This window comes from Artemia franciscana, chromosome 12 (assembly GCF_032884065.1).
Source record: "Artemia franciscana chromosome 12, ASM3288406v1, whole genome shotgun sequence".
In the NCBI taxonomy this organism is placed as follows: domain Eukaryota; kingdom Metazoa; phylum Arthropoda; class Branchiopoda; order Anostraca; family Artemiidae; genus Artemia; species Artemia franciscana.
In genome coordinates, this window is record NC_088874.1 from 22,583,520 (window position 1) to 22,596,922 (window position 13,403).

Consider the following 13,403-nt stretch of genomic DNA (forward strand, 5'->3'; position numbering starts at 1 on the left):
TTCCTCCACTCCAAGTGTTTTTCCAAGATTTCCCCCTCCAACTCCCCCCAATGTCAAAAGATCTGGTCGGGATTTGAAATAAGAGCTCTGAGACATGAATTCTTTCTAAAAATCAAGTTTCATTAGGATCCGATCATCTATTCGTAAGATAAAAATACCCCAATTTTCACGTTTTCAAAAAATTCCGGTTTCGCCCTCCAACTCCCCCCCAATGTCACAGGATCTGGTCGGAATCTAAAATTAGAACTTTAAAGCACAAGATCTTTCTAAATATTAAATTTCATTAAGATCTGGTCACCGTTTCGTAAGTTACAAATATCTCAATTTTCAAAATTACCCCCCCCCCCAATTCCACCAAAGAGAGCAGATCCGGTCCGGTTATGTCAGTCACGTATCTTAGACAGGTTTCTATTCTCCCATCCAGTTTCTTCCTGATCCCACCGCTTTAAGTATTTTCTAAGATTTCCGGTCCCCCCAACTGCCCCCCCCCCCAATTACGCTTGATCCGGTTGAGATTTAAAATAAGAGATCTGAGTTACGAGGTCCTTCTAAATATGAAGTTTCATGAAGATCCGATCACTCCTCCGTAAGTTAAAAATACGTCATTTTTTCTTATTTTTCAGAATTAACCCCCCCCCCCCCAATAGAATGGATCCGTTCCAATTATTTAAATCACGGTTGTAAAACTTCCGATTATTTTCCCCACCAAGTTTCATCCCGTTCCCTCCAATCTAAGCGTTTCCATGATTTTAGGTTCCCCCACCCCAAACTTCCCCCAATGTCACCAGATCCGGTCAGGTTTAAAATAAGAGCTGTGAGCCACGATATCCTTCTAAATATCAAATTTCATTGAGATCTGATCACTCGTTTGTAAGTTAAAAATACCTCATTTTTTTCTAATTTTTCAGAAATACCCCCCCCCCCCCAACTACTCCAAAGGGAGCGGATCCGTTCCGTTTATGTCAATCATGTATCTAGGACTTGTGTTTATTTTTCCCACCAAGTTTCATCCCGATCCCTCCACTCTAAGTGTTTTCCAAGTTTTAGGTTTCCCCCTCCCAACCCCCCCCCCCCAATGTCACCAGATCCGGTCAAGCTTTAAAATAAGAGCTCTAAGACACGATATCCTTCTAAACATCAAATTTCATTGAGATCCGATCACCCTTTCGTAAGTTAAAAATACCTCATTTTTCCTATTTTTTCAGAATTACCCCCCCCCCCCCAACTACCCCAAAGAGAGCGGATCTGTTCCGATTATGTCAATCATGTATCTGGGACTTGTGTTTATTTTTCCCATCAAGTTTCATCCCGATCCCACCACTCTAAGCGTTTTCCAAGATTTTAGGTTTCCCCCCTTCAACTCCCCCCAATATCATCAGATCCGGTCGGGATTTAAAATAGGATCTCTAAGACACAATATCATTCCAAACATCAAATTTCATTACGATTCCGTCACCCGCTCATAAGTTAAAAATACTTCATTTTTTCTATTTTTTTCGAATTAACCGGCCCCCCACTCCGCCCCCCCAGATGGTCAAATTGGGAAAACGACTATTTCTAATTTAAGCTGGTCATGTCCCTGATACGCCTGCCAAATTTCATCGTCCTAGCTTACCTGGAAGTGCCTAAAGTAGCAAAACCGGGACCGACAGACCGACAGAATTGGCGATTGCTATATGTCACTTGGTTAATACCAAGTGCCGTAAAAATATGACATATCTTCATGGACGAATCTTGTTGCCCCACCGCAATGGCAGGGTGCTGTACAAACAGCAGATTATTTATAAGAAAAGACAATAGTTATTGTCGACAGCGCGTTTGAAAAAAAACTGTGTCACCTTCACGGTGACACAGTCGAAAGTACAATTGAATGTAAGTTCAGTTTCAAAATGACGTGTTCAGAATTTCATTAGATCATTTCGAATATCAGTGGGATAAATACTAATGTTTTCCAATTTCTGTATTTTGTCTATTATTTGCTTCCCTCAAATTTCCAGGATTCTATCTTTTGGAGATTCAGGGATTAGCTCGATTTCCAGGAGAGGGGGGAAACGTTTGCACAATGCTAGCTAGGTGTTTATTAAGCTCACTGGCTGGTCTGTTCAGGCGATTCATTCAGTAGAAAATCAAGGTTCTTAAACAAGCGACACCCTATTTCTTTCACTTTCTTAAACCACTGCTGAGGTTTGCTCTGTTTTAAGTAATTTAATTTATTCTTACCATAACGAAAAGCAGTACGACGTATTTCTTTATTTATTTGTTTATGGAGGGTTAAGGTTCCCTCTTTCTTCCCGAGGCTAAAAAGTTTTAGTTTCAAATGAATTAGTCGATTAGTTTCAGTTGGTAACCTCAGGGAAACAATTTTGGTAATTTGTCCTGAATTTTGTTTGAAACAAACTAATCTTTCAATTAAGATTTACACACCACAACACATCATCCCAACTCTCAGACGTAATCCAAAATCAGAAGGACCTTGACTTGTCATTGGGTAGCTGGAATATTGTAAAAGGTTTTAAGGTTGATACAAATAACATCCACACTAGTTCCGCCTTTCGTAGTAGGGAAATCAACAATTTGCTTAAGCTTCTGATCTTCCGATTAAGTCTTAGTTCGTTTGCATCTCCTGCTATAAATATGCCATTATTTGGATACTTTATCGTCACAAAGTCAAAACTTGCTTGTAGGCTGTGATGAAAATTACGGCGAGAACAAGCATTCCGCCCGGGTAAATAATAAAATGAGCAAATTATTAAATTAGTGCAAGACCGCGGTAGGCATTTGGGCTTAGTAGATATCCAAATGATTCCATCGCAATCACCTAGTCCTTGTAATGGATAAGAGTCGGAGATAGGCAATCCTTTGCGATCACTCCTCCTCTATTCTTCCCCAGTGGGTGGTCAACTGGGCGTAGCTTGATAAACTCCTGAAAACCAGTCATTTTAAGGAGATCTGAATTTTGTACCTGGACTTCAGTAACAGCAATCATATCAATATGGTTACATTTTGCTGTTGCTTCTAACTCAACTAACTTTTCAAATTCAAACTTTCGGTGTTCGTAAGGAGGAAAATGGGGAATTGATAACGTTTTTTATCAAACTGTTTAACAGCCAATTTCTTCAAAAGCTTTATTCTGAGGCAACTTTGGCGGGATGTAAGTATTAAAATTAATGCTTGGAGCCGGGAGAACAACCCCTAAAAGTGAAATATTATCATTCGGGGTATTGTAGGAAGGTTTGTCATTAGGCTCAAACTCACCAACCTAGATCAAGAGACTACTAAACCGGTTTTGAAGCGGGAGGGGAAGAGGTTCACTTTTAAAAGTTGCGGGTAAATTGAGAGCCACGGGTAAAATTTTGCTCTTTTGTAAAATTCTCTTCTATTAAAGATACTATATACTTATCTGAATAATGACGGGTAATCAGTGAAGCATTAAGTGGTCTATGGTTGGACTTTAAGAGTGAAGTTTAAACTGGACAGTGGGAAGGAGCGGATAATTTTTGGGGCGGATTATTTATTACAGGATAATTTTCGCAAGTGGGAACTCTCAAACCAGAGACATACTGGTAGGGTAACCAGGGGGGATAAAGTGCAAGGGATGGGGGAAAGGTTTTCTGGTGATCCGGGAACAAGTAAAATTGGAAGTGTTCTTTACACGGGGGGGAGGCAAGATGATACTGGGAGAGGGAAGTACGGTAGAGGGTGTCTGAAATGGGAGGGGTCGGGTTTGTTTCGGAAAATAACGGGTGGAGTCCAGAACCAGTCGGTAACTTCTTAGACGCACGGAGAGGAAGAGAGTTGAAAGAAAGTGACCAGAATACTATCGAGTGAAAACCCTGAGATAACCAACCAACTTAAATCTATCAAAAATGTCAGCTATTAGGGGAAGGTGAAAGGTCAATGGCTCTTTTTTGGAGAGAAGGGTGTCCAAAACCCTCAAAAAGCTCATTTTCAGGGCAGAATTTTCCAACTTATCATGAAAAGTCCTTCAAATCAATATGGGGATGGGACTTGCCTTCTAGCATTCCATCATTTAAAATAATAAAGTTTCACTATACAAGCAATTTGGATGGCAAGGGAACAATGGATTTTCCATTACTGCACAAATATTTTTAGTGGTAAATAAATGATTACATTTGCATCTTACTATTTGGCGATTGGGAGACTCCTCAGGATAACTTGGAGCAATAGAAAACTGCAAGGCGTTGCAGACTGGTTTTTATGTTAATCTATTTATGTTGATAATTAGATTAACAATCCTTTTTATTGTAATAAGTTTCATATCGCATGTTTAGATGCTCAAAGTGGAAGATGGAGAGGGTTTAAATTATCAGGCGAAATATTTTTTCAAGAAATCGTCTCCAAAACATATAAAAATCATGATCTGGAAAATCATTTGGGCATTTTAGACACCTTTAAAAAAATATTTTAAACGATATGAAATTTATTTTTCAAATGAAAGGGAAGATCGACATTAAAACTCGAAACAGAAATTATCTTCTATGTGAGGAGGGACGCCGCCCCATCAACCCTTTTACTCTTTACACTAATTATTTTCTTTTTTTTTTTAACCAAATACTTCGAGAACGAACACTAATAGAGAAGCAGACACAACATGTTTACTCATTTTTTTCACAATGCCTCGAAAACGGAATAGTTTATCTGAGACTTTTAGTGTTTTGAAAAGCAATCAGTAAATAAAACACATCCTATTAACAACTGGCTGTATTTTTTACTGTCTGAAATGCTTTTCGCTATTTGTTAAACGTTACTTCATCATATACCGGATAGTTTCTCCCCCTCTGCAATATCCCATCCTATTCAAATCTCAAGCTTCAGCAAACTATTAAGAAAATGTCGTGCATCAAACTGTTTTCTATAATCATGATCTACAATCACTAAATGGATACGCCCTTTGAGGATACACTTTTTTGGTTCTTTAAATTGAAAGCTTATTAATCAATAAGCTCATTTAATTTAAAATAAATAGCGACGATAACCACACTACCTTTCCATCATAAACAAACAATTACAAGTAAAAACAATAGGGAAGTTTTTTTCTAAAGACACTGGAATTCCAACTATAATTGAATAGTTCGGCCCTATGTCCAAGGGCTGTCCTCAGCACAACACAAACAAAAATATAAAAGAGAAACTTACATTAAAACACGAACTTTACAACTAAAAAAAATTTAAACTCTTTTACAAAAAGTCTTTGAGGCTATGTGCCAAACTAGGCAGGATTAGCATTGAAAGCGTGTATTTAATTATTTTCATTTCATTTGAATGAATTGTATCAACTCACCTCACTTTATTTATCAGTTCTGGCGGAACTTCGCTGAGGTTATGATGCTAGGGCTATTTTAAAATAAAATAAAAAACTTTTAGTTTTAAAGCTTGCATTTTAATGTAATTTTCTCTTTTACAATTTCGCTTGTATTGTGCTGAGGACAGCCCATGGACATAGGGCCGAACTATTCATTTAGAGTTTGGAATTCCACTGTCTTTAGAAAAAAATTTCCTATTGTTTCTACTTGCAAATGGTTGTTTAATTTAGCATGTTAAAAAAAAAACAAGAAAAAACACCGACAAAACAGACACTTACCGCAAAAATATCCTGGAAAGAAGAGCCAGTACCAGTTGACCTGTGGCATTTAAAAGTAAAGTTATCCTTCGGCTCTGCAGGGTTATTGTATTGAATGGCAACTCGCCCCTCAACACTTCCCACGGCAAATCCTGAAAGAAAAGAACAAAGTAACGATGGACATTTAACCTCTAATTCTATTTAAAATTGGGGCCTTTTAGATGGGAGTCAGAAATCATTCAAAAATGAAGTCATAAATCATAAGTCATACAAAAATGAGTAATATGTCCATGACTCATTTTTAAAGGCTAATATAATGCTAAAAATACAAATGTTTATAACCAAGCAGTCTTTTTATAATGCAGCAGTTTGGATGGTAAACACGACAAAGAATACACATGAGAAAACTGACAGAAGAGATATAATGCTGGTTTTGATCAAAGTGTATAAAATAACACGTATGAAAAATCCGGATTCAGTTGCCTTCAAGTTCAGAAAACGTATTCAAGACTATCTCAGTATGAAAATGTTTAAATTGGCTTCAAAGAATAAAAAAATTAAAAATTAATGGCCAACGTCTTTACATAATTTTTTTTTTTTTGTCAACTCTCGTAAGTCCCTTTATGAAATTACAGAGTCAAGCCGAACAAGTGCTTTTTTTACTAAAACCTAACAAACATTTGACAAGTGTGAATCGATTGGGCTTTTGAATCACTCAATTCCATATCTTTCAAGTTTTAAGAAAGGCAAGGTTCATGCCAAATGACCTAGTCTATCCCTTTAGTGAAATTAATTAAAAAATAAAATATGCAAAAAAGAAGTTTTTCAAAAGAAAAGAAAATTAAACTTAAGATCAGCAAGAATAAAAACCTACAATAATTCAAGCTCAAAACGATCAGAAATTTACTATTAAAGAATAAATGAAACCCAAAACGAACAGAAATCAGATAAACAATCATAAAAAAACAAACCTACAACAGGTACTAATATAAATGAATAAATAAATCTTAAAACGAGGAAAAATTAAATTGAAAATGCAAATCAAGCTTAAAACGAACAAAAATCCCTACAAACGAGAGTTTCGGTACTCCTTTCCTAACTTTGAAAGTCTAAAACCTGATATGTCATTGGCGCTTTACCGAAAACTAGATGTGTCTCGAAGAGTCTTGGAAAGAGTTAATAAAATTGAACTGAATATTTGATATATTACTATACTACTATTCTACTTAAAAATCTGAAGAAATTGACCGTCAAATCAAAGATATTTACGTGCTTCTACTGAATCCTACTCTTTAAAGATGAAAATCAGTCCATTCAGTCCATCCCCCCACTCTTTCCAGCAAGGGCCTTGGTGGTTGGGTTTGGGGCACAATAACATCCAGTTTAACGACACATAAGCTGTTTAGATACCTAATTAGTTAAGTTCATAAAACAAAGAGCCTAAAATTTGGAAAAGAACATATAATTTGAAAATCAGATATCAGATTTCTGAATAAGATAATTTTGATTCGAAGGTACAGATTGTCTACTACAGACTTCTTGTGTTTGCTTTAATATTTGGGTATAGAGAATGTCTTCAACTACAGTTTAGAATGAAGTCAGTTTAATTGGCTCTACTAAGAAGCATTCAGCAATTACTGACCAAATATTTTTTTGTAAATTTGAGCTTTATTAGGATTTTTCCTCATTAGCGTACGAATTTAGCAGTCAATCAATTGTTGTCTCAAGCAATATCGCAAGTGATTTATAAAGAGGAAGCCGATTTGGTTTTCTAACAGTTTAAAAAAAAATTAAAATTTTAATTATTTATTTTCATCTGTGTCAGAGCTGCCTAATACTGCTTAAGAAACTACCCTCTACAAATATGATTACACCTCTGCTTAGGTAATTGTTTACTTAAACAATGTTACGTTTATTCTAAATCACGTCTGACAGCCAATATCTCAGCAGCAAACAACAGATCCACAATTTGCTGCATTAATGAACCCTTACCCCAGAGGAAAAGATACCAACTTAGCTCAAGAAAAACCTTGGAAACACTCTTTAAGGTCTTTCTAAGGAAAGACCTTAGAAACTAAAAAAAAATAGTTTAGGTTTCAACTTCTTGTTAGAAGGTCTTCCGGAAATAAAACAACTAACACTTCACAAATGAAATGAAATACAAAGTTTGACAATAACCAAAAAGCGCCTGAAAACTGCAACCGTTCGCTGATGAGCCTGAAATAGCCTTTGTCAAGAGAAAAGATCTTAGTAGTTTGATTAAGATAACACATCTACTGTATCGCAGAGAATAGGCGGAAATCATTTAACTCGGCAATTTCCAAATTGAGCATTTTAACTGTTGCATTTTTCTTAAAAATCTTGCGTCACTGGTATGAATTTCACTGTCCTCAATACATAATGCAAAAATTATACAAAGACGGGAGGTAGCCGCGGATTCCCGTGCCCCATTCAAATAGGGACAAGCCGAATCCATATTTTCGGGCTGTTCAATAAATGTGAGAATTATTTTTTTTAAGGAACAGCGCCAACAGACACAAGTTTTGGGGAAGTTCTGTTTGCTGTTGCTTCCATACTCATAAATTTCGATGTGGTTCCAATCACTATTAGTAAAAAAAATTGTTTATTAGGTGCCAAAACGTTATTTATGTACTCATTCTTATCAGTAATTAACTTCTCAAACCAATCGGAATCACACAATGATTTTTAATGCGTGATGCGTGAATGATTTTTAATAAACAAAATAATGGCAATAAATAAACTAGTTTTTTTTATAAACAATGCTTAGATGTTTATGGAATTTGGCTTTGTCATCCGGGCATGAGCAATTTTTCATTCAAATTTATACTCCCATCTTTAAGTAAATGTCTATGCAACTCCCTCGTTCCAGTATCAGAGTGAGCCAACTGTGACTTTGACAACATCAATGTGACATGACATAATATGACAATGATAACTTGTAAAGAAAGAAAAAGAAAGTTTGGCATTACAGGCAGTACTTAACACTGAAGTTTTCAAGCTAGGAGGAAGCTCCTTCCGATACCAGAAACAAAGAGGATACATTAAATAAGAATTTTCTCAGCTCTTTTCCTCAAACTAACAACGTACGAATGTAGCAGGGTATCCAAGATTTTTTCTCGGTGGTTACAAAAAGATTTGTTTTCGGGGGTGAATTTTTTTTTAAACAAGTCGAAAATTTGTTTATATTCACTTTTGTTACGTTTTTACGAGCCCGACAAACATTCCAGGGGGGGGTCAAACCTTCTACGTCACCCCTGGATACGACCTTGGAATAGAGTACTTTTATCTAGTGGCAATGTTTCCACTTTTCATTTATTCTAATAGGCATAAAGCAGAGTAACACGTACAACGGACACATGCGATTTTGAGCATAAACTGACGTAGCTAGGCAGTTTTGATAGTTTTATAGGATCCACGGCAAAAGTTGGATATCTAACACTAAGCTACCAAGGCTGCAGCTGCTTATGTAAAACGTGTTATATTTTTTTCTTTCCCTAAAAAAAACAATTGAAAACCAATATACATGGTTTCTACTTGTCACAAATGTTAAGTTAGATTACTGCTAGACGCGTCAATATTTGAAGTCCAACTTCAAATCGCTTGAATATTGATAAAACCAACTATATATTGATTTTTCCAATTATTAAACAGTGTTACTGATGAAATGCAATTTCTCTGAGCAGTTGTTTGTCTAACTTTAATAAATTGCAGTTGTTTGTAGCAGTTGGGTATATGCTACAAGTTCAGCTTCACACTTAGTTCTCACGACCAAACCCTTATTTCCATGAGAACAATTTTGTAATGAAGCATGAAAACCTGTCTATTTTGCAAAATTTTAACATATGCACTGTAAAACATCGTTAGGAAGCGAGGTTATAATTTGTTTAACTTTTATTGCAGCCAACGTATGAGATAAATAGTTGTTTGCTGAAAATATTTACATTAGGATTACGACCATTTTCCCCCACTTATCTTCTCAATAAATTGTCCTCACCTGCTGGTACGCCTTTCTTGTCTCTAAAAACACTGATACATCGATGCTGATATTTCAAAGGAGAATCTGGTTTTTTTACAACTGACGGTGTTCCTTCTAATTGTATAATCAAAATGTGACGCCCGGCGGTGCTCACCTAAAACAGAATCAGAATGATAACATAGATGAAAATAAATAGTTAAAACTAAATATTTTAATAACTGCTGACCTTTAATAACTGAATTGTATCTCTCTTGCTTTGCATTAATACCTTTTCATTGAAAACACAAGGTTTTTCTGTTACATTAATTCGTCAATTGACACACATCTGTGCATCTCTAAAGAATTTCGTGTTCGTGTAGAAATATTTTTTTTACGCTTTTCTCAGAGTTCACAAAGTTACATTTCCTGATGGAATTGGAAACTTCTTGTCATCAACCACATTTAATTTTTTCTTTGCTGATTACTTTTAACTCAATTATTGGTTATCACTTTTTATTGTCCTTTGGAACAATTATATATAAAGTGATTTGTGGATATGGTAAATCTATTTCAAATTGAGCCATTTTGCGGAACACAAAGAATAAAACACAGCTAAACAGACCTAGGGTTTGCTATGTTAGGCCCGGAGACTAAAAGTTTTACATTGGGCAAGCATACAGAAAAGTGTAAACTAAGGCCTTCGAAAAAGAAAGAAAGAGAACCCTTGTTTTCTCATCATCTTGCCCCATACTTCTACTGTGATTTGATATATTATAAAAGTTCGGAACTCCTCTACCCCAACCCCAACCCCCTACTAACGTAATAATCCATTTTCTGAATATGGGCAATAATTACATTCTTCTTCTTTATATTGAAGTGTGAGAAGATGATAAGAACTCCCTTGAAAACTTCTCCTGAAAGTCCCTTAAAACCGTTGAAAACTTCTTTAATGAAAAAGAAAAAAAGAAACCTTCTTATGTCCAAGCAAGAAATAGAAATAGAAATTTGCAGCTGCACCCGACTAAAAGAGTAGAATTTTCTGAAAGTGATACCACCCCATCGTTCAAGACAGCTTTATACCCGAAAATGAACAATTTTGAATTCTTTATCAAAGGTATTCTTTATTTAATTTTAAAAAACTAAAAAATTTAAATTATTTAATTTTAAAATGTAAAGTACAGAATACATAAAAAAATTGATACGAACAAGAGATAATTTTGAAATGTATCGGTTCAATCATGGCATTGTTAGTCTTAAATACTTTTTGACAGAAGAGAAATGATATCGAATGTCTTTTCAAACAATACTTGTAACATTTATAGCACTAAAACTCTAAACCCTGGTTGGATAAAGTTTTAATCATTCAATCATCGAATAATTCTGATTCAACCTTATTAGAAAACCTCTAAATTCACTCTCGATAAAACTTCTTCTTTTTACAGAACTTTCTGAAAAAAAGTAGCTACTCAAACCCTAGTATTCTTGTCATTATTCACTTTCTTTGCATCCAGTAAAATTGTTAATTTGGGAGAAAAATATTGTATCCTGAAAGCTATGCTAGAACTTCCATAGCTTTCATTCTAGGGAATATTCATACATTTCTAAGTAAATATTAAGACCACCACGCCAGAAAAAACCTGCAAATTCAAAAAAATATGCTACAATAGCAATGCGTACACAAATAAAGTGCACAGGATAAACCTATATACAAACCTACAATGAGCCATAATAGGGATAATCCCTATAAAAATGTATAAATGTGTCCATAAAGGAAATCCACTTATTTTAACATATAAATACACTAAAAGCTTAAAAATATAACAGGCCCGGCTAGCTCAGTTTGTGGAGTATCAGACTATCGATCTTGGGGTCGCTGATTCGAACTAGACATAGGGCTTCTTTATTTTCCTTCGGTAAAAAGTAAAATATTGATAGTGATTTCAAATTTTATTTTAGGAAGAGGGGCAAAAACAATTCTTTTGATCCTCAGAAAAGAGTATTTCTTGTTAAAAGAGCATCCTTTATTATGCTTGTTGTCAGACAGTCTTTGCGGCTAGCAGTTATAAAAAAAAAACAAAACAAAAAACACACAAAAAGGAAAGACTGCAGATTTAACAAATTAGGATCGTTCAAGTCAACTTGATAATTTATTTTTTTATAGAATTTCGATTTTAAGAAAAGGACAAATTACAAAATTCTTAAGTAAGAGAAAAAAAATACCACAGCCATGGGAAAATCCACATCAGCACAATATGACCTCTCCGGTAGCTCAATAGCATGCAGTGGGTTTGGGGATCGTGTATCCCAAAACTTGACAGTTCTATCCCATGACGTAGTCATTAAACAGGTGTAATTTGAACCTTTGATCCAATGACAAGTTTTTACAGGAGCATCATGAGCTGCAACTTGAATTGATTGATTTGAAGCCAAATCCCAACATTTCACCTGTTTGTCACAACCAGCCATATATACCTTGGTTCCATCCTAATAAAAGAATGAATTTAAATAAATTTTTGAAAAGCAGTTCTTTTACAAGAGCGATGTTAAAATCTGAAACAAGTATAGTCACATAACAAGTGAAACTGAAAAACGAACAGAAATAGTCACAAATTAGAGCTACACTGACGCCACACTAAGCTCTCCTAAACGTTAAAGTCATTTTACTTCACTGAAAATAATATATGTTTTGAAATGTGGTTTTTCATAATAAAATTCTAAAAACCAAATAATAACCACATTTGGAGCAAAACAAAAATATTAAAACAAATGCATTTGCGACAAACAATTTAGTTCCGCCGTTTTAAAAGAAGTACTTATTCTCGCCACTTTTTACAATCCCTTTCATCCCCCCCCCCCCGAAAAAAGGTGGTACAATCTGATATAAATTACAAATTTTTGAACAATGTTTATTTCTTTTGATCCTAATATTATGAGACCAAAATACTAATCAAGTATACATCTACTCTCTCGAGCAATTGCGTACGTGCGCATATATATATATATATATATATATATATATATATATATATATATATATATATATATATATATATATATATATATATATATATATATATATATATATAGTACCGGGAGTTCGGCGGCTTCGCCAACGGGCCCCGGTACTCGGCAGCCTTCTATATATTGATTCTCATTGTATGTAGCTTCTCTTCTAGCCGCAAACAATTTGAGCCTTTTCTTAATGTCATGATCTCACCACAGGTTCAATACAGTCACCCTGGGAAAAATATGAATTCTTTCTTACAGTCGTGACCTATTTAGATTGCTCTTGTGGTCAGAAATGTCAATTTGCCAGTTTTAAGAAAAAAAATGTACAGCCAATTTTACGGCTGGGTCCCGGCAACCACCATGGGAAAAATACTAATTCGTCATTAAAATTGTGACCTTTTAAAGTTGGAGACCCCTTTTAGGGAGCTAATTATTACGGTGGAAAGTTTTATAAAGAATATTTTAGAGGCATGGAAGTTATGATTTCAAAGTTTTTAGTGCTACTGTTTGATTTGTTCGATTTTTTCTCGGTCTTTTTTTTTTTGTGTATATGGCCACTAGCTTTAAAATACACGTATACATATATATATATATATATATATATATATATATATATATATATATATATATATATATATATATATATATATATATATATATATATATATATATATATATATACATATATATATATATATATATATATATATATACATATATATATATATATATATATATATATATATATATATATATATATATATATATATATATATATATGCGTTTCAAGAGCAAATACTACATCATTTTTCCCTCTGATTGGTCGTATCGCTTTTA

General features: G+C 34.5%; 1 protein-coding gene across 2 annotated transcripts in view; it reads right to left on the reverse strand.

The window, feature by feature from the left end:
* Positions 1-13,403, reverse strand: part of LOC136033864 (mRNA export factor-like) — a 44,829-nt gene that overhangs the window by 5,551 nt on the left and 25,875 nt on the right. For both annotated transcript variants that reach the window (XM_065714833.1, XM_065714834.1), the window contains exons 4-6: positions 11,778-12,041; positions 9,597-9,732; positions 5,603-5,733 (exon numbers count right to left, since the gene is read on the reverse strand). In XM_065714833.1, the coding sequence (XP_065570905.1) occupies positions 5,603-5,733; positions 9,597-9,732; positions 11,778-12,041 (531 nt within the window). The remainder of the gene's footprint in view (positions 1-5,602; positions 5,734-9,596; positions 9,733-11,777; positions 12,042-13,403) is intronic.